This window comes from Mauremys mutica, chromosome 4 (genome assembly GCF_020497125.1).
Source record: "Mauremys mutica isolate MM-2020 ecotype Southern chromosome 4, ASM2049712v1, whole genome shotgun sequence".
NCBI lineage: Eukaryota > Metazoa > Chordata > Testudines > Geoemydidae > Mauremys > Mauremys mutica.
In genome coordinates, this window is record NC_059075.1 from 124,907,730 (window position 1) to 124,926,821 (window position 19,092).

At 43.9% G+C, this 19,092-nt stretch overlaps 1 protein-coding gene across 1 annotated transcript in view; it reads right to left on the minus strand.

The window, feature by feature from the left end:
- Positions 1 to 4,121: 4,121 nt before the first annotated feature.
- GNAI3 (G protein subunit alpha i3) overlaps positions 4,122 to 19,092 on the minus strand; it is a 45,670-nt gene continuing 30,699 nt past the window's right edge. The window contains exons 4-9 of the mRNA XM_045015447.1: positions 17,208 to 17,365; positions 10,495 to 10,623; positions 7,463 to 7,592; positions 6,484 to 6,637; positions 5,401 to 5,599; positions 4,122 to 5,298 (exon numbers count right to left, since the gene is read on the minus strand). Of these exons, the coding sequence (XP_044871382.1) occupies positions 5,409 to 5,599; positions 6,484 to 6,637; positions 7,463 to 7,592; positions 10,495 to 10,623; positions 17,208 to 17,365 (762 nt within the window). The 3' untranslated portion in view covers positions 4,122 to 5,298; positions 5,401 to 5,408. The remainder of the gene's footprint in view (positions 5,299 to 5,400; positions 5,600 to 6,483; positions 6,638 to 7,462; positions 7,593 to 10,494; positions 10,624 to 17,207; positions 17,366 to 19,092) is intronic.

The following is a 19,092-nucleotide window of genomic DNA, read 5'->3' on the forward strand; positions in this document are numbered from 1 at the left end:
GTACTGTAACTTCAAGCAGAGAACTAAATACCTATTGTAAGTCACAATTTAGCCACTTTAGTAGTAAACGGGCATTGTGAGGGATAGAAGACAACTGGTCTGACTCCTCACCGATAGTTAGGGCCCTTTCAAATTCACAGCTGTGAAAAACAGGTCACGGACCGTGAAATCGGATCTCCCCTGTGGAATCTGGCTATTGTAGAGGGGACCAGATTTCACAGCACAGGGTGGCTGGAGAGCAGCGGCTGCTGGCCAAGAGCCCAGCTTTGAAGGCAGAGCTGCCACCACCACCAGAGCTGGGCGCCTGACCAAAAGCTGCCCTCCAGCTGCCCAGCTCTGAAGGCAGCAGCACAGAAGGGTGTCAATATCGTGACCCCCCTACAGTAGTCGTGTGACATCCCCCCCCGCCCCCCACGACCCCGTTTTGGGTCAGGACCCCTGAGTTACAATACTGTGAAATTTCGGATTTAAATATCTGAAACTGAAATTTATTATTTTTAAAATCCTATGACCATGAAATTGACCAAAATGGATTGTGAATTTGATAGGGCCCTACTGATAGAGCAGATTTTCCAGAGTGCTCGGTGCACTTTTTGCCCTTGTAAGCAGCTATATTACCACTAAACCACTGGTTCTTAACCTTTTCCCCTCCCCTGTCTTGGCAGTATCCTCCTCCTCCTCCATAGAATGGGAAGGGCTGGGTGATTGCAAGCACTAGCCACCCTCTTGAAGAGCCCATGAAACAAACTACTTAAACCCTGCCAGCCCCAGCAGTGGTTGATTTCCCTACTCAGTGTGTAGAAGGGGTTTTTAGCTGAATCTGGTATGCCAAAGTGGGCTAGAGGGTCCATTTGGGTAGTAAAGTATTGTTTTAAGGCACTATATTACAAAACTGTTCAGCCTTGTCCGTGGAGATATGGTGCCTATTGTAATACAGACCTGGCCCTGTGAGTCAGGCAAGATCAGGGCATTACACTGTCACAACACAGTATCCTTGCTAGTCTGAGGCAGTCTTATAACCTAGTCCATAAATTATCACTGCTCAGGGAAACTGGTCCCGAATCCTGCTCGCACTAGAGCTTAAACAGAACCTAGCATGAGTAGCGTGCTAGTGTGGGCAGGACCCAGGAGATGAGTTATGCGGTGTTCTGCTTTAGACAGCCTTTTAGCTATAGCCACCATGCTGTTTTTAACAAACATGAACGTTATTTTCAGTTTGTACCAACTGCCCAGAAAATCTCTGAGTGATTCTCTGCCCATCTCCTACCTCCAAAACATCCAGCCAGCATCCTCCAACAGTTTGTTTCCTGGGGAGCAAAATGAGCGGTCTTGGAGCTTTCACTCTCCATGCACATGCATAAGAAAGCAGGGAAATTAAAGGCAACCAGCCAGCTTCTCTGCAGGCACAAAATAGCTTGCAGAAGGGCCGAGGGACAAAAACCACTTTGATTTCACCTCTGCATTGTTCGCTGCAAAACAAAACAACTTTCCAATCAGAGCACACAGCAGTCTGTGAATGCAGGAACGCTCACTTTAAGCATAAAGGAAGATATTGTGTCATGACAGTAGCTTGGAGGGTTTAGCACTGTACTGGCGTTACAAGCACCAATGAACACAGCTCTTCTAGTAGCGGTTGATTAGATGAAGAATAATTCTTGTAAACTTTACCACCATTGTATTTTCACACTTTGTTTGCTACGGAGTCAGATTCTCATTTAGATCAAGGCATGTTTATACAGCTCTGGCGTTTGCATAAATCAGAATCTGGCCCCTCAATACTGATATTCAGCAGGGAATTATGCAATAGATTTATGCATTGCATTTTAATTCTTAAAATGTCCTCCTAATTTTAAAGTTGTAAAAGTATTTAACTTCCTTTTCTCTCCCCTGATACCTCCCTCAAGAAAAGAAAATGACTTCCACTTAGCATCACTGTTCTGCAGAGCAGAGCCAGAGGACTAAGCAAAAATTACTCAGAGTCCACACTCTTAACACCTGCCCAGCACACGGCTGCACATCTCCAAGAACAAGCCATCCAGCGAGGCTAAACTTACTGCAGCCCAGCTGTCTTCCAGGGTAATTTCCTCATTTTTAATAAAATAGTTTCTTTGCAGTCTGTGTGCGCTTTAAAACTGCTGCTTACAAGAGATTCAATGTGATCGGAACCCAAAGAGTCATCAGGACACCAAATGGATAACTGATACTGAAGTTTCACATCTCTGCACAGCTGCATGTAAAAAACGTATTACAAACCTACATGGAAAAAGGTGAAAGCAATGTTTTGTGGAATTCTAGAGAAAACAACCCCTCCATTATATTTTGTGGAAATCAAAACAATTCCGTAAGTGGTGTGAACTGAAAGGTATTGCTGAAAGCGGACAATGGAACTGATTTAATTTTAACTCAAACGTAACTAATCCCTCTTTCCTTATGTTTTAGAAACTAACCAATTACCAGTTGTAAATAAGCCCTCAAGAATTGTGAAATTTTCAAACCTTCCATTGGAAAAAATAACATTTGCAGTTCCCTGCAACTGGTGCAATTTGTCCCCACAGCCTTAAGTGGCCGATTGACTATTTCTGGTATCCAACTTTCTCTCTGTATTAGATAGCCTGGAAGGCTTATGAGTCTAGACCTGTTCTCTCTATCCATAAGTGTAGCAGTACTGATCCCAGCTCACTGGGTACCTGCAGCTGCTGAGACTTTTGCACATGCTGTCTCATTGATGCCTACTGTAGAAGATCACAGGACAGTGAGACAGCGTTGAATTTATTAGAGTTTGGCAAACATTTCACATCTGGGGCGGGGGAGAGAACAGGTCAGATACGAAGAGGAAATGGTTACTTGAAAAGATTCTCATTCTGCTATTTAGAGCTGTATCTGCTCTCATTTGTAAATAAGTCTATGCTATTACTGTAGACAAGAAGGTTTCTTGTATCTTCTCAATGTTTACTGCAGAGAATCACGTATATGGCTTCAATTAAACTGTAGTAAAACCAAAATAAAGAAATGTGCATGGAATGGCTGGCTGTCATTTGTTCTGGGCTAGCTCGTTTTAAAATGATGATTCCTCAAAGCACGAAAACATGAACCATAGAGCTCAGAAGCAGCAGCCATACTGGCCCTTGTCCTGTAGCAGCTGCACACACAGACCTCCTACTGCAGCCAACAAGCGCTCCATGTGCACAGTGGCCACAGAGTCAAGCCAAGTGACTAGTCTGGCCATGCTTCCAGTCAGTCTGGCCACTTCCAGTCAGTGCTGTCTTGGCTGGTTGCATGGGTGCCATTTGCAGTCAAGTTCCCCCCGACCTCACTTCACCTGTAATAGTCTGAGGCTGCAAAGTGCTGAGCATCCTTGGTCTCACTTAAAGAAGAAATAAGCATTTATAGGCACAGCCCCTTGCAGGATCAGGCCCTAACGCCAGCTTCGGCAGTTCCTTCAGGTGGCACAATGTTGGCATACAATGTTACTGGAGGGGTCAGCATGCACGTATGCTTTAAGAACGGAGTGAGCTACTCCTGGCATCACTGTGAAGCTGTAATGATTCCTACAAGGTTTGGTTAAAAGGAAAGTGTGAGATATACACTGACAGTTGAAGGGGATTTCCAGGTGAAAACAAGTTGTTTACAGCTACTGAATGCTGCCACTTGTTGGGAATGTTATGCAAGGCATAGAGTATGGGGTAATGACAACTTGGACCAGCTGAGGTTTTTCCCCCAGAGTCTGAAGTGCTAGCAGGGTAGTGGTGCTGTACTTCCAGGCAAACATTCTTCAAGCTGACATGTATCCACCTATTGTAACAGGCTGGCTTTGGACATTTTTTCCATTGCATTCAAGTGAGGAACTAGGACTCTAGCAAGAGACTTGCCACCAGATGTGATGAGCGACATAGGATGTCTGCTGATCTCTATCCAAGCCACTGGCAGCAGAAGACAGCACTGTACAAGACACCAGTAGGTCTAGAGGTCCTGTAGTCAAGCGTTAGTAGATCTCTGCTTAGTCCCACCTTATTCGTTACTAGCTGCGCATCTTATTTGTGCAAACAGACCGATGTGGACAGACCACATAATATGGGAGCACATTTCCAGAAATAGTTGGAATAAACTAGAGAAAAAGGCTAAACCGTTTACTCACCATTTTAATACTGCCAACAACTATAACAGGTTGAAACTGTACACATGACAAATTGGGAAAAGTCTCATAATGCAATAGTTTCAGCAAAGGAATGCACTGACTTGTTAAGAATATTACTACAGTAAAAACAAATGGCAAACAGGAATTTGGCACCACATTTACAAAGTAAAGGCATGCTGTCAATACAGTTTAGAAGTCTCTGAACAGAAAAGGCCATGGTAAAATGCAGAACAAGGTGCATCTTTTACAAGATTCCCCACTGCTTTAGACCAAGAAAAAAACAAACATACAAGGATCTAAGTGGTTGATTTAGTAGCTTTGTAGCAGCATGTATGCTCCATCCAGTTTGGAATTTAGCAATTTGTCCCTTCAGATGGAAGCATTCCTAGGTAAATTGTCACCCAGGAAGCTGTCTTTAAAGCTTACTACCCCAGTACAAATCTCAGTAATCTGGTGACCAGCATAGCCCAGGTAAACCCCAACCACAAGTTAAGACGTGTTATCCTGCTGCAGAAACCTCCACTACCTCTTTTAAAAGCCTTAAGGTATTTGTAGCAGGATGGTAACAAGTTACACATCAGAAGAAACTGAAGCTATAGTCATAAGAATTCTATGGATCTTTTAAATAGTTGCAGAAATATTAAACTCTGACCATACCAAGCATTAAAAACAAAGAGTTCCTACTAAGAGGAATACTTTCTGCATGATCTGGTCACATCATGTGCATAGTTAAGTGATTTTTTGTTTTTTAAAACAAGATTCATTTGCAAATAAAGAAATAAAATTTAGTAAAGTTATATAGTTTTCTTGATGGAAAAAATCTTAAAAACAGACTAGTGGTGGCTTGTTAATCAAAGAAAGAGAAAAGCTACATACTGAAGTTCTGGAATCCAGCACCTCAGTTTCACAACAGCTGTACACACTTGAGATTATGCAATCTGACTGCTGCCTGAATGATCAAATCACACTTAACAGTTGTTCCATTTTGAGATCTTTAACTTCAACATCCCAGATCAATAAAAAGGTCCTAATAAAAGAAGATTGTGCTAAGGAATGCAAGAATTTTGCATGCTGTTTTCATTCCCCTGGTCCTGTTCATGCTTGCAGCTGTCCGTGAGGCAGCAAAGAAACAGTCTGCTTCTCAAAACGCCACATCTTAAAAACTGAAAGAAGAACACCAAGTGTTAGCGAAAGCACATTCCAGCCCCACTCTGAGTTGTCAGTGTAATACTAGAACTCAAAGCAGTTAGATAGCTCAGTGTTACCTTCCTCCTTAATAGAGTCCACATTCCTTCAGGTTGTTTTTAATGATAACATCTGTAACGGCATCAAACACAAACTGCACGTTCTTTGTGTCAGTGGCACAGGTGAAGTGGGTGTAGATCTCCTTGGTGTCTTTTCTTCGGTTCAGATCTTCAAACTGACACTGAATGTATGCAGCTGCCTCCTCGTATGTATTAGAGCCTGGAAAATAGGACACCTGACTTTAGCCAGCAGCTTGCAGGAGAGAGCTTGATTCAAATCTTTCAAGCAGAAGTTAAGCTTCTTGCAACCATATGCTTTAGCAAGCTACAATCTTACCTTTAGCCCCTTCATGTCAATGGTCACTAGTACTTAATACCAGTACAGCTTCACCCACTAGATTAAACTACTAAATTGAAGTAGGGGATGAAACAAATGACAGGTATGAATGGAAGCCCCATCAGTTGGGCTATGACTAGACATAACCCCAAGAGGATCACACTAAAGGGCAGATGTGGGTCTGACCTTTAAAAGACTAGGCACAGAGGGATAGATTAGGGAGAATGATCTGCCTGCACACCATTTGGAATAGGGAGGTGGCTGCAAAGGGTACTCTAGTGGAGGAAATGGGGACTTTCATTGCTAGGGCAAATGAATGCTCTAGCATTCACCCAGATTCCTTTTATAGTGTCTCCAGAATTTCCATTGAGCTGAAACACAGTTATCCTTACGCCACCAGTGAGATGCAAAGGACCCAGCTTTGGGGAGCACATGAATGGGTCAGACATCTGTTCTATCCATATGCCAAGTCATATGAAAATGTGGACAAGGGTTCCACGTGGAGCCAAAGCTGCTCAGAAGAGAACCAGTGCTGACCATGCCCCAGATGGGCTAGCTCTTGCCCCTTCTGACCACCTTTAAATCATTAGACATGTACTGGCCCAGCACAGGACAGAACCCTCTCCTTGCCTGTATTGGAAGTCCAGAGGATGGGAATGACAAGGAAAAAACAGGCTTAAGTGAGCTTGGATTTCCTGAGCATTTTAGCTGCCTGGCTCTAGGAGACACCTTCATTCTATTTCTTCATTCCTGTTAGCCCAGCTCACCTGTGTACTCTGGGTAGCAGATCGTTAATGGGCTCCTCTTAATCTTTTCCTCAAACAGGTCTTTCTTGTTCAGGAAGAGAATGATTGAGGTGTCTGTAAACCATTTGTTGTTACAAATGCTGTCAAACAGTTTCATACTCTCATGCATTCGGTTCTGAAAAGTAATTAGAAAAACAATGCATCATTCCAGCAGTAAGTTGGGAGAAGGGTTTTTCTTTGATGAGCTTTAGAACAAAGCTACTAGTGTTCACAATGTGGTGTGTCACTGCTACGCAACCACACAAATGTTAGTGGTGCTGCATCAGGCAGAGGTCAGGTAATTCTGCACTGTGCTTGACCCTGATCAGAGGTCTGTCCAGGAAAGGTTGAAACTCCCCATGTCTTAATTTTCCTCAGCGTTTCCCCACCCCATAATCCTTCTCTGAGATTGTCAGGGAGGCACGGGTTCCGAAGATAGCGTGTATTTGTAGTGGTTGTCACAGCAATTGATAGGTCCTGGAGAAAAATTTCACTTCCTACAGTAACAAGAAAAGGAGTCTGGTGGCACCTTAAAGACTAACAGATTTGGGCATAAGCTTTTGTGGGTAAAAAACCCTCACTTCAGGTGCATCTGAAGAAGTGAGGTTTTTTTACCCATGAAAGCTTATGCCCAAATAAATCTGTTGGTCTTTAAGGTGCCACTGGACTCCTTGTTGTTTTTGTGGATACAGACTAACACGGCTACCCCCGATACTTGACTTCCCACAGTGTTTGTTATTATGTGCTCTTGTAGAGGAAGAGGCTAGAGGCTGCTCTTGAGAAGCTCATTCCCTGCACAGTACTACTGCCATATGACTTAGGGGAGAGACTGCTTTCTAACACCCTCTCAAAACACACTACTAGCACAGAACAAGTTATGGTTAGAGTCCCATAAACTTAGATACAAAGTCTGTCAGGCAGCTTGAAGCTAACTTCCACGTTAGTAATGACAGTGACATACCATTTCTTCATCTTCTGCAAGGACAAGGTCATAATCACTGAGGGCTACACAAAATATGATCGCTGTCACGCCTTCAAAGCAGTGGATCCATTTCTTTCGTTCTGATCGCTGGCCACCAACATCAAACATCCTGGAAGAATGAAGGGAAAGTGGCTCAGATATCATGCAGCACTCACCTTCCTACTCACAGGAAATTGTGAAGAAAAACTTTTCAAGTACTTTCAGCAAGCAGATTGCAAGGGAAATGTAGAGAGATACAAAGCCTTTCCATCGATAAGGCCAGAAGAAACTCAAATCCTCCAATTTAGGGGATTTGAATTATTTTTTCTAATGAACTCAAGTTTTAATTTAAAATATGACGATTCTATGCCTCCCAGTTGGAAATAACCCTCAACAGTAACTCCAGTGGAAAAAATAGAACCTGCTGCTTCACCTTGGCACTCTTGTTTGTTATCTCACATTCCCTGCAGCAATAACCCATTGGCTTCACTGGATGCAAAGCACCCACTCTGCATAGGTCAGTTGTTCCAATTACCTGTGCTTGGTTCTCTGAGGTAACATGACCTGGACCTACTATTGGGATGCTGACGGAACTTTTAAGAAATTGGGTGTTGCAGCAGTTTAATATATAGTTAATGAGCTACAGCGGTTTGAAAGTTTGGGGCAAAACATTTCTAAATTTTGCTGGAAGATTTCTGGCTATAAAACAAAGATATGCAAGTTTATTGGAAAGTTACAATGCCCTCCTCTCCAAAGCGTTTTGAAGAGAGGCAGTATTCTCTGGTTTCCCGCAATCATTAATTAAATTGGGTCAGATACAAGTCAATATCCAAGAGGTACAAAACCAAAATTCAAGTTGACAATCAGAGCAAACAGGCAGTCAGACAAAGAGAGGCACTATTCAGTGTGTGCCAACAAGAACACAATTTAATGATTCTGATCAAAAGGGCCAGAATTGTGGCTCAGCAACTCCATGCTTTTATTTAAAACACACTGTCCCAGTGGACCACACTACGAAAGAGGGAATTTTGTATAAAGATATAGGTTATTTCGTTTGTAAAGCTCTCCATTACCTTTAGTGTTATTGCAAAGATATCTGAAAAAAGAACAGTGCCTCTCAACCCCACTTCTCCAAGTTGATCCTGAATTCAGTCATGCCTTTAGAACATCTCAGCCCAGTAGGGAAGTGTAATCCCAGACTCAACATTGTGACTTCATTGCAGGATGAAAGGAAGATACAGTAGGTTGCAAGAGAGAAGACTGATGCTTTGTGTTTAAAATCTATTTAAGCATTTCCCTAAGCAGGCCCATCCCTTTGAAATGAGACACCTTGTGTCTCAGTTTCTATGGATGCCCAATTAGTCTAAGCAGGCCTTGTTAGCCCTGTATAAGCCAGTCTCCTAAAGAGAGGTATGAATGCTCAGCCTTAATCATCTAATTTAAAAAATAAATTAATTAATTAAAAAAAACACAAAAAAAACCCCCAAAACTTATTTAGCAATATAACAACTCTCTCTACCCAAGCCCATATGATCTGAAATTGCCTCTTAGCCAAATCTTGGCTGGGCCCTTCTACCCTCATCATGTACCTACTCTCACATCTATATCCCATTCATATGGATACACAGAGGGATATAGTCGTGATTGTAGGCCCCAACAGGAAGTTGGGTGAGGGCTGCAGAGCCTTAGATAACATCTGCTGCACAGCAGATAGCTGGAAACTTTTCCTATTCATAGAAATGGTGAAAATAGATGTCTGCTATGCTGATCTCAGTTTCCCAGGAGTCAGAAACAAGTGGCTTTTTAAAACAAGCACTGCACAGCATAGCAATGTTAATCCCAGTACATAGTGATGGAAGACGACAAGTTTCCCCTGAGCTTACCAATAGCCATAAAAATAGCTCTGATGCAAAGTGCACAAGCATTTTCTGCTAACAAGTCACCGGTTAGACACCTCAGAAGCCAAGGTGCCACTATACCCCCAGAAATGTGCAATGAGTCAGATTTCATACACAAGTGTTTAGATTGTTCCTATGTCCCATTCAAACCTGGTTACACAGAATGATCAAAATCATAGCTGGCAAATTAATGCTTATTTAAAGATCTTATGTAACTAAAACTTGACAACAGAATTCCAGACAGGGAAGAACCTGGTCCATAATACAAACAGCAGTTTCCTATGACAATGTTACACAGCACTAGTGTCCACCACACAGAATTCTTGCTTGTGTGACAGTGAACACGCTCAGAATCCAAAGCAAGGGTTAGCTAGAAGAGTAAATAGCAAGCTGGGGAAGCCTGTGCTAACCCTACCCTTCCCCCCCCCCCCCCCCAACAGCTTGCATGGAGGATAAAGAGGGAACTCTGATTCATCATACTTCAAGGAACACTGTCAAGGCTAGGCTCAGTATCTGTACCACTTCAAAAGGTTTTACTTGTATTACAATAGAGGGCAAGTCCCTGCCCCTGCACTCTTGCACAATAAAGGCAGCCATTTTTGCCAACACTTATGCATGCCCCCTGCTGTACTACTGTATCTTGAGTTTTGCTAACAATGCCATGCAGGCCAGTCAGAGCCAAATTAATTTCAGCTCCCTTAGAAACAGGAAAACAATGCACTGCAAATGACAGGAGACCAAGGCTATAGGGAAGGGCTCTTATCTTATCAAATGAAGCGGTTAATTGCAAACTAAAACCAGTAGCCAACAGTGTCCTTTTAGTAGTTTTTGATCCTGTAAGCAAGCATTCAGTACCTGTGTTTGCGATTCCAACAGAAAAGCAGCTGAAAAGAACAAGAGAATGTAAATAAAAAGTCAGCAGTCCCCCAAGTGAGCAACTCCAGTAAGAACAGAGTAATTAACAGGTCTAGTCACAATTTACTTGAAAGTGCTGAATGAGAACAAGGCTCCACAATATGTGCATGAGGGAAAACTGGATACCAACCATCACCAAGCACCAGTGCACTTAGCAGAAGAAGGTAGTGCAATCTGCAGGGAGGAATGACATCCTGCAGTAGCCTGCACCATACTCACTTGAAGTACAGGTCCTTGAAGGTGAAGTGAGTTTCCACAATGCCTGTAGTCTTCACTCTGGTCCGCAGAACGTCTTGCTGAGTTGGAATGTAGGTCTGCTGGGATATTCTATCCAAGTCATTTAGGTAACTAAATGAAAGAGACAATCCAAGACATGCTTTTTTTAGTCTGCTTCCTTCCTATGAATCTTTTATAAACTGTGGAAGAAAGTCATGGTGAAGTGCATTAGTTCTGTTAGCATAGCCCAGACCTCCAACATACACCTCTATTCTAGGGTTTCCTATAGCCGTATACTATCCAGGCTAACATAGCATCGGTCAGTACCAGATGGTGCTCAGCTAGTCATAAGCTCAAGCTGGGCTATAGAATAAGAGTGTGGAAGACAGAGTGTAGAAACAATGATCACAGAACTCCCACTGTAATTAATACCCTTTGCTAAAGACTAACACTAACGTACCAGAAGAGAAGTGAATAAAGCCCAAGTTTCTGCTCATTGTAAAGCGTAAAAGGCAGAATGTGGCAAAACAGTAAGCCACGTTCATAGCTCTATCCAAAGCATGACAAATCCAGCCATCCACTCAGGCAAGAGCAAGCAGGAATCTTTCCCTGACAACTTGGGGCCCCTTACCCACCAATGTCTGGAGAACAAACTCTCAATCTCTAGCTATTATGGGGCAAAAATACTTATGTGACCTGATGCACTTCTACCTTCCTGTGCCTCCAGGCCCTCTGAGACCAGAATTCTGAACTGCCCAAGGTCCATCTCTTTGCTCAAGCACCCCTCCCATATAGCTGGGCTATGCACCGGAGCTCCCCAGAGGAATCCTTTCCTGTCTGCAGTATCACAGCCACTCTGCAGCAGCATCACCACTGAGACCACCTTCAACTCCCAGCTTCATACAAATATCCCCTTTAGAGCTCCAAGACATGTAATGGGTGCATCTCTTCTAGTCTGGACCCACAAATCCTGCTCCTGCCTTTCATCCATTTCAGAGGAGGTGTTAACCGCAAGCTCCTCTCTTTGGCAACCTGAGAGTAATCTGTAACTGTGGGTTTTGAACTGGCAGGCTTTAGCCTTTGCCTCCACTTCTAGCCCTGCCAGTTCTTGGACTATTGGTAGATAAATTTTCTGGCTAGACCCTCCCTCCTCCCCGCACTGGATAATTTGTCAATTTGGTTCTACACAGTCCTTCTTTCCACTCAGTACCATAACAGACAAGTTGCCAACTAGTTCAAAGAGTAAACTTCTCAGCTGTCTACAAGATATGCCAGGGCACAGAATAGGGTATTTTTAATGAGGTTTTAGAAAAAACTATATAACTGCATTTGGTGTAGGTAGTGTTACCTTTAACAGACTTGTGATAAAAGTGTATTTCTGATGAGAAATAAAGATCCTGGGAATTTCTAGTCCAGATTAGCCTAACACCACAGGAAAATGCAACTGCTCTAATCACACACACCAAAACACAGCTAATTTAGCAGCAAAGCACTAATGGAAAAGAAGCTACACAAACCAGACAGCAGAGCCAAGTGAATTAAGTAACAGCACTGGCAATAAGTATTAAACTCTAAACAAGCTGTGTCCTGTTGGTAGAAGAATGCAAGTGCTACCTCAAGAACTGGCACTGTAACAGCTTGGCTTTGATAACAAGCATGTGACTAACTAGTGAATTATTTAAACAGATGCTCTGCTTCCTCCATTAGTACACTTGTAATCTACTCACTACATTGTTAGGTTTCAGCACAAGACCTATTGGAAGCAAAACTGGTTTAGTTCTCTCATCAGCTCTTTCTACAGCAGATGGAGGAGTTAAATAACTTCAGTCAATATCTACCACCAAATGAATTGAGAAATCCCACACACATGCTTACAACAAAAAGCTACTTTAGTCCAGTAAGCACCTTGTTTCCATTAGTGATTGAAGTGTGACTCTTATAATGATCAAACAAACCTGGTCCAACTGACTGGGGAGAGAATCTACAAAATACTATATTAAGACTCCATGAAAGATCTTAACTAACTCATTCAAAAAGGTGGAAATGAACAATGCTACAGGCCATTACTCATCTGAACCTCCCTGGTCGGCAGAAATGCATTTTAAAATGATCAGAACACTGGCAGCATCAAAAGGACTCTCCTGACACCAGGAAGTAAGCCTTCGCTTTTCAGTTTTCCCCATACGCACGTAGCAACAAAAGCTCCCTCATCGCACTTCCTTATCCGGCATCAGCTGCCCATGACTTGACAGATGCGGTTTGCTCTCTGTGGGAAGTGGCTGCAACCACACCCATGCAGCACTGTCCTGCAAAGAAGTGCTTTCTACAGAGGGAAGCTGCAGAATCCTAGTCAGTTACAAGCTGCTACTAGATCTGTGTGTGCACAGCTTCTGTATAGCACACCAAGTAAAAAATCTGTCAGCGTGAAAAAAAAAGTAGAAATGCAAGAAGAGAAAGTGGGAGACGAGAGAACGATGCAGAGACCACATTAATAATCCAGTTTTCCCACTACTATGTGGGTAAAAGTTAAGACAAACTAAGACAAGACAAATTTATCTACCATTCAAAGAACAGATGTGTTTATCCTAATATGAGAGAGTCTTTCTATATCCTACCTGGTTTAACAATGTTCCCTTCCTGGGTGAGCGACCAGGGCTTTCCTGCACCTTGTTAGATAATTTCTTCACTATTTTTGACACAAACATTTGCTCCCTACCCCACATCCTCTCTTGTGGAGGAAGCTTGTTTTCATGCTTCAACTATCCCCTGTAAAACTGGATGTCCTAAAATTAAGATTTCAGCTACAGAGGGGGTGAAGTTTTCATAATTAAGCCCAGGACTTGGCTCACCATTGAAGTTTCCCAGGAGAACCCATACTAGTTTTGGGGCAGCTCCCCAATGCTCGCATGTCCAGAGATTTATAGTTCCAACTTGAAATCAAATAAAATCTGGCAGCTTCAGGTTACTCTGAATCCAAAACTCAGGAGGAACCTCACAGTACAAAGCAGAACATTGATTTCTCAGAGCTTCTCAGGAGACAGGCAGGTTTTGGCAGACGATGTCAATGAGTTGGACAAGATTCAGTTGGTGGCTACAATAGGCTCTCCCTCTTCCACATGTTCACATGAGCACCAGGGTGGTATTTTCCTAACAATGCAGTCATGTTTCCTTTAACTACTGGGAAGAACAGTTACAAGGCCAAACAAATAGCTAAAATCTCAAAGATTCATACAAAGCATTTATTATGAAGAGGCTGTAGGATACTTAGTAGTCACAACTTGAGCTAAGGGAGGAGTTGTCACTAATAGATCTCTAGGGAAAAGCAGAGAACACAGAAGACTGCCTTCTGACTCCACACTGAGGAGAGGGTATAAGAGGGCATGAAATCCCCATGACAGTATTCAGCCAGTTCTGTATTTGGGACCATTGAACTACAAGCTTTCTAGAAAGGCTGTACCAAAAGGCCAACACCCATAAGACGAGAGAACCAGGGAGGTACAATATCTTTCAGTGCCTGGGTAGAAGCTCTTCTTCACAGAAGTCCTAGATATGGTCTAGTTATAGCTCTTCTTACTCACAACCAAAGAATATCCATTCATCCCTTCCTATGCGGTCCTCGGGAGCCAGTCCTTCCTGAACTGAAGATAAAAGTCAGGGAAAACAGCCCCATGACAAAGTTCTGATGAGCCAGGCATTGAGATAGGAGACTGAATTCCCTGTATGCAGAAATAGCCTGTGCCCTCCCTGCTGTGGTTAGCTGAAGTTAGGAAGCTGTTGTGGCTAGGTAAAAGTAGAAATGGATGCACCAAACTGAACATGACCTTCAGCACCCACAATGAAGGAAAAGGCAGATTTTATTTAATTAGTTTTGTCAAACTGACTATGTCCCTTCAACTATCAGGCCCAGCTGGGATGGGGTCAGGTCCCTATAAAGGGCTGGGACAGCTCAGGTGAGAGGAGCTGCAGGAGGGAGGAAGGGTTCCTGAAGTACGCCCTGCAGCAAGGGGAACGAAGGGAAGGTGTGTTCTCCTTTCAGCACCAAGGGGGAAAGCCCCTGGGAGCTGGGTGGAGGATCTGCTTTTGTTTCACCTACATTTTCTGTATGAAGAATAAAACTGTGTGACAAAAAGGATTTGGATGTGGCAGCGAGTCCTTCCTAGGAAGGTAAGGTGCATGAGTGAGGGGAAGCCGAGGCAGTGAATAACCTCGTCGGGCGCCAGGCAAGGAGATGTTGCTTCAATGGGCCTTTACACAATACAAAGTCCACTGTACACGAAGCACAACAGCACAAGTGGAAAGGTAGGAACGTGCGATTAGCAACCACCTCTGAAAAGCCTGGGTTAAGTGACTTGCCCAGGGACTCACATAGGGACTCAGACACAGCGAGGGACACAATCCAGTTCCCCAGGAGCCCATCCTTTCTCTTCCTGCAATCCCCTGCCTCATTCACTACACATCTTCCAACTTCTGCAACAACTGAAGCAGAGGGCATTACAGACAACACCCACCTTTTGCTGGAAAGACTGATTCTGTAAACTGAATGAGACTGAAGTGTAGAAAATAATACCATGTGATCACATAATTAGATTGTACCATAATGCATATGCACAATGAGGCTGGATTCAGACTGCACAGGTAATCTTAATTCCGACATTTCCCAGTTTTGGGGTGATTAACTTTGCAACATAAGCATTCGTTTCTTGTAATTTTTCTGTGTAATTTCCTTTTTTTTTTTTTAAATGAAAGAACAGAAATACCATCACATGGGATCATACTGACACCCACAGAGGTCATCAGCAGGGTTGGAACCATTAGATCCACCACACAGATTTCTGACACTTGATAACTAAATTGTCATCAGCTAAGCCGACCAGCGCTAGAGAAGAATGGGACACTGCCATTTAGAGGGCTTCCAGATATTTACTGATAGCAGATGAATGGTGAGACTCAGGAGGGAAGTGTGAGACTTCAGCTCATTTCCTCTGCTCCCACCCCATCCCGGCCCTGTCCTCTAGTTCTGTCTCTTCCCCACCTCGGCCCATCCTACTACTCCCCACACCTCGGCTCCTCAGCCAATTTCTCCTCCCCTACCCCCATCTCCCTTCCCAGACTTCTCGTCTACTCTCATAGTAGTCATCACCCTCCCAGCTCCTTGTCCCGCTCTTTGCCCAGCCAATCCCAGTTGACCCCTAGCAACCTGGCTCCTCAACAGATCAGTGTCAACCCTTTCCCCCTCTCTCCAAAAACACACACTTCTTCCCCTGCCCTCTCAGTCCCAGTCACTTCTAATCACCACCCCCCTCAGCGACTCAATCTCAGTGTCTCCCCCGCCCCCACCCAAAATACCGACTCAGTTCCCTTGCCTTCATCATCTGTCTTCCCCTCCACCCTAATTCCAAGTCTATATCCACCCCACCTCTTTGTCCCAACCTACTTCCCTGCCATTCCACCCTCCCACAAATCCAGCTCTAGCCTTTGAATCAGGCAGCTTCTTCCATGGTACACTGGCCCTGAAGAGGAGGTCAGTGAGCACAGGAGAGAGGCGCTCCCCTGCTCACAGGAGCCAAGCATGATCCCCAGCAGCCCAAAACTGCAACTTCAGGGAAGCTTCTACTCAGCATGGACAGAATCTTCAGGGAATTTGGCTGCCAGAAAGGAGTCTCTAGTGAGCATGTGCAAACTGCAATTTTTCCAAAGGTTTATAATTTGGTGGATTTTCGATGCATTTTCACAGGGCTGGCAAAAGCTACATCCCTGACACAAAGGCCAGACCCCTGCCAAATTTCAAGCCCCTGCAAAAAGCAAGGGGGCAATAGAGCTTTCCAAAGAAAAGGTCACCAAAAATTCCAGGCACCCAGGATGGAAAACTTAAACCCAAACAGTTAAAGTTTGGCAAAGTTGTAAGCAATCGAAAACAGGTTCTCCTAATGGGAAGCATCGGGGCTGCCAGACCGGGCTAAAAATCAGGCAAAAGGGGTAGTTCTGTAATTGTTTCCCATCTGGTGCAACACCAGAAGAAACCTGGTAAAAATTACTAAAATGAAGAATTGCAAGAAAATGGTTTTTCCTATATGGTTTTAGGTCCTCACAGTTAAACGTTGTTCATTACATATTTGGTAGCTTAATTATGAATCTAGTTTCCAGGAAATACTAATCCTTACATTAATACTGAGGAGATCTCAAGTCACCTTCCAGATAAGCTACAACAACTTGTCTCACTACACTGACGTTTACAAACAGACTAAGCTACTTTTACACTAGGAAGGCAAACCGACAAGTTAATTTATTCATGACGTTAGAAATACAAGTAAGTTTTTCATGTGATAAGGGGAAGACAGCAATAAATTCTATAATGGAGGCAGTCAATCCCTTTCCTTTTCATTGCAAGATCTACTTTGATCAGCTAAAGCATGGAGCCACAGAATCAGACATGTAGGACTGGAAGAGCTCTCAACAGAGCAGGCAACTGGACTAGGTGACCTGAGGCAGGACTAAGTATTTAGAGCCAATCCCCTCCTGTCCCAGCATATCCCATCCTGCCAATCTACCCATTTTAGGTAAACACCTCCTGAAGTGCGACTTGTACTCCCATTAAATGCTTTCTGACTGTCCTTTAGAGGAGCACCTAGGCACTGGAAGTACCCATTGCTCTGACCACAACACAGTCATAAGTGGCGTGGTTCCTACACAAAACACTGCCAGTAAAGGTCTCTTACTAGGATGCTGAGTCATTAAGTTGATACTCTCTTGATCTGCTGAAGCAGGCTTGGACCCCAGCATCTCGCCATAATCGTTTAATCACTCCAGCTAGCTCAGGAGTCATCACTCCTTCCTCGGCACTTCCAGCCAACACAAACAACTGACGGGCATCGTCCTGCAGGAAGAGAGCGAAAGAAAGATTCAGTCAAACACCACTACAAGCTAAAATGAGCCTTCACCACCACAAACGCCTGCAGTGGCGCCAGTGATAGGTTCCCGAATGGCATAGCTAGATTCCCCTCCCCCTGCTGTCTACACACTCTGTTAAATCAATATTCCTCCTTCAACCAGAAACAAATGGACCGAGCAAGAGGCAAACTGCTCAAGAGCATGTGGTTTCAGGCAAGCAGGATGTGTTAATCAGAGGGAGGTGGTGGTCATCTGTGGCATACAGAATGCCCATAGCACTGCAAACCCTCTCTTCTGAGAGGAGGATCATAGTTCCAACTTAACAGGCAATGTTTAGCCGTTTTAATGAGGTAAGAACATAAGAAAGGCCGTACCGGGTCAGACCAAAGGTCCATCTAGCCCAGTATCTGTCTACCGACAGTGGCCAATGCCAGGTGCCCCAGAGGGAGTGAATCTAACAGGCAATGATCAAGTGATCTCTCTCCTGCCATCCATCTCCATCCTCTGACGAACAGAGGCTAGGGACACCATTCTTACCCATTCTGGCTAATAGCCATTTATGGACTTAGCCACCATGAATTTATCCAGTCCCCTTTTAAACATTGTTATAGTCCTAGCCTTCACAACCTCCTCAGGTAAGGAGTTCCACAAGTTGACTGTGCGCTGCGTGAAGAAGAACTTCCTTTTATTTGTTTTAAACCTGCATGGTACATGGGACAATATGAACCTTCAGCATTGCATCTTGTGCCTGGGACATTTCCTCAGACGTGCTGCTGGCTTTCGAAAGAATACCAGTTCTGTACAACAAGCTACTGAAGGAATTAAAGCTTTTCCTGTCTAAAACAAGTTACTGTTTATTAGAGGCCATAATGTATAATACCCCAGCAGGGAAAACCTCAGTATCAAAAAGCAAATACTGGGTGATTGAAGGTTTTAGAGCTTTGAAGAATTGCCATCTCCCTTAAGGGCTGTCAAAAGAAAGGGGAATTCCAATTTCTTATTGGGAACATTTCACAGGGAGGAAGGATAGGGACCACTCAGGATTCCAGTGTTTGTTTGCATTGGATTACATGAAACACTTGTCAGAAAAATTATAGGCTCTCGCTTTTCAATACGGAAATTATCAGCCAGATTTGCAACTGAGAAATAGGCTGACCTACTTTGAGGTTTCTGTGATGATGCAACTTGTATCAGCTCTATTTAAGGGGTAATGTTACAAGGCCCTTTTACTCTCCCAGCAAGACCCCCAACTTGAAGAGCCAGTCTGCTCCCAATACTTACTTTCTCCTGAAATCAGTCCTTAAAATGCTGCTGCAGGGCATAGAGTCAACAAAGACCCAAGGTAGCCTGTAGGATAATGCCCAGGTGCCGACTCTAAGGGTATGTCACTGCAGAGTTAGCCCGACTGATCAATATCTGGCCTGGGTTTATGCAACCACAATGCAAATCCCTACCCGCGTTAGAGACTTCATTCGTGCAGCACTCCTCTGCGTCTTGCTAAGACAGCTGGGGGCATAGCCCAGGGCTCTATGGGCTGCTGTACACTGAGCTGCTCTAGGATTCTTTCCCAGTAAGTTGTGGAAGGAACTGCCTGTCCTTCTGGGCACATAGGAGAACTGTACGAAGGCACTGGAGTACTATCAGCACTCGAATGCTTTAGCCTGGATCACCCCTGCAGAATGGACAGGATACCAGCCATAGTGAAAGCAGAAC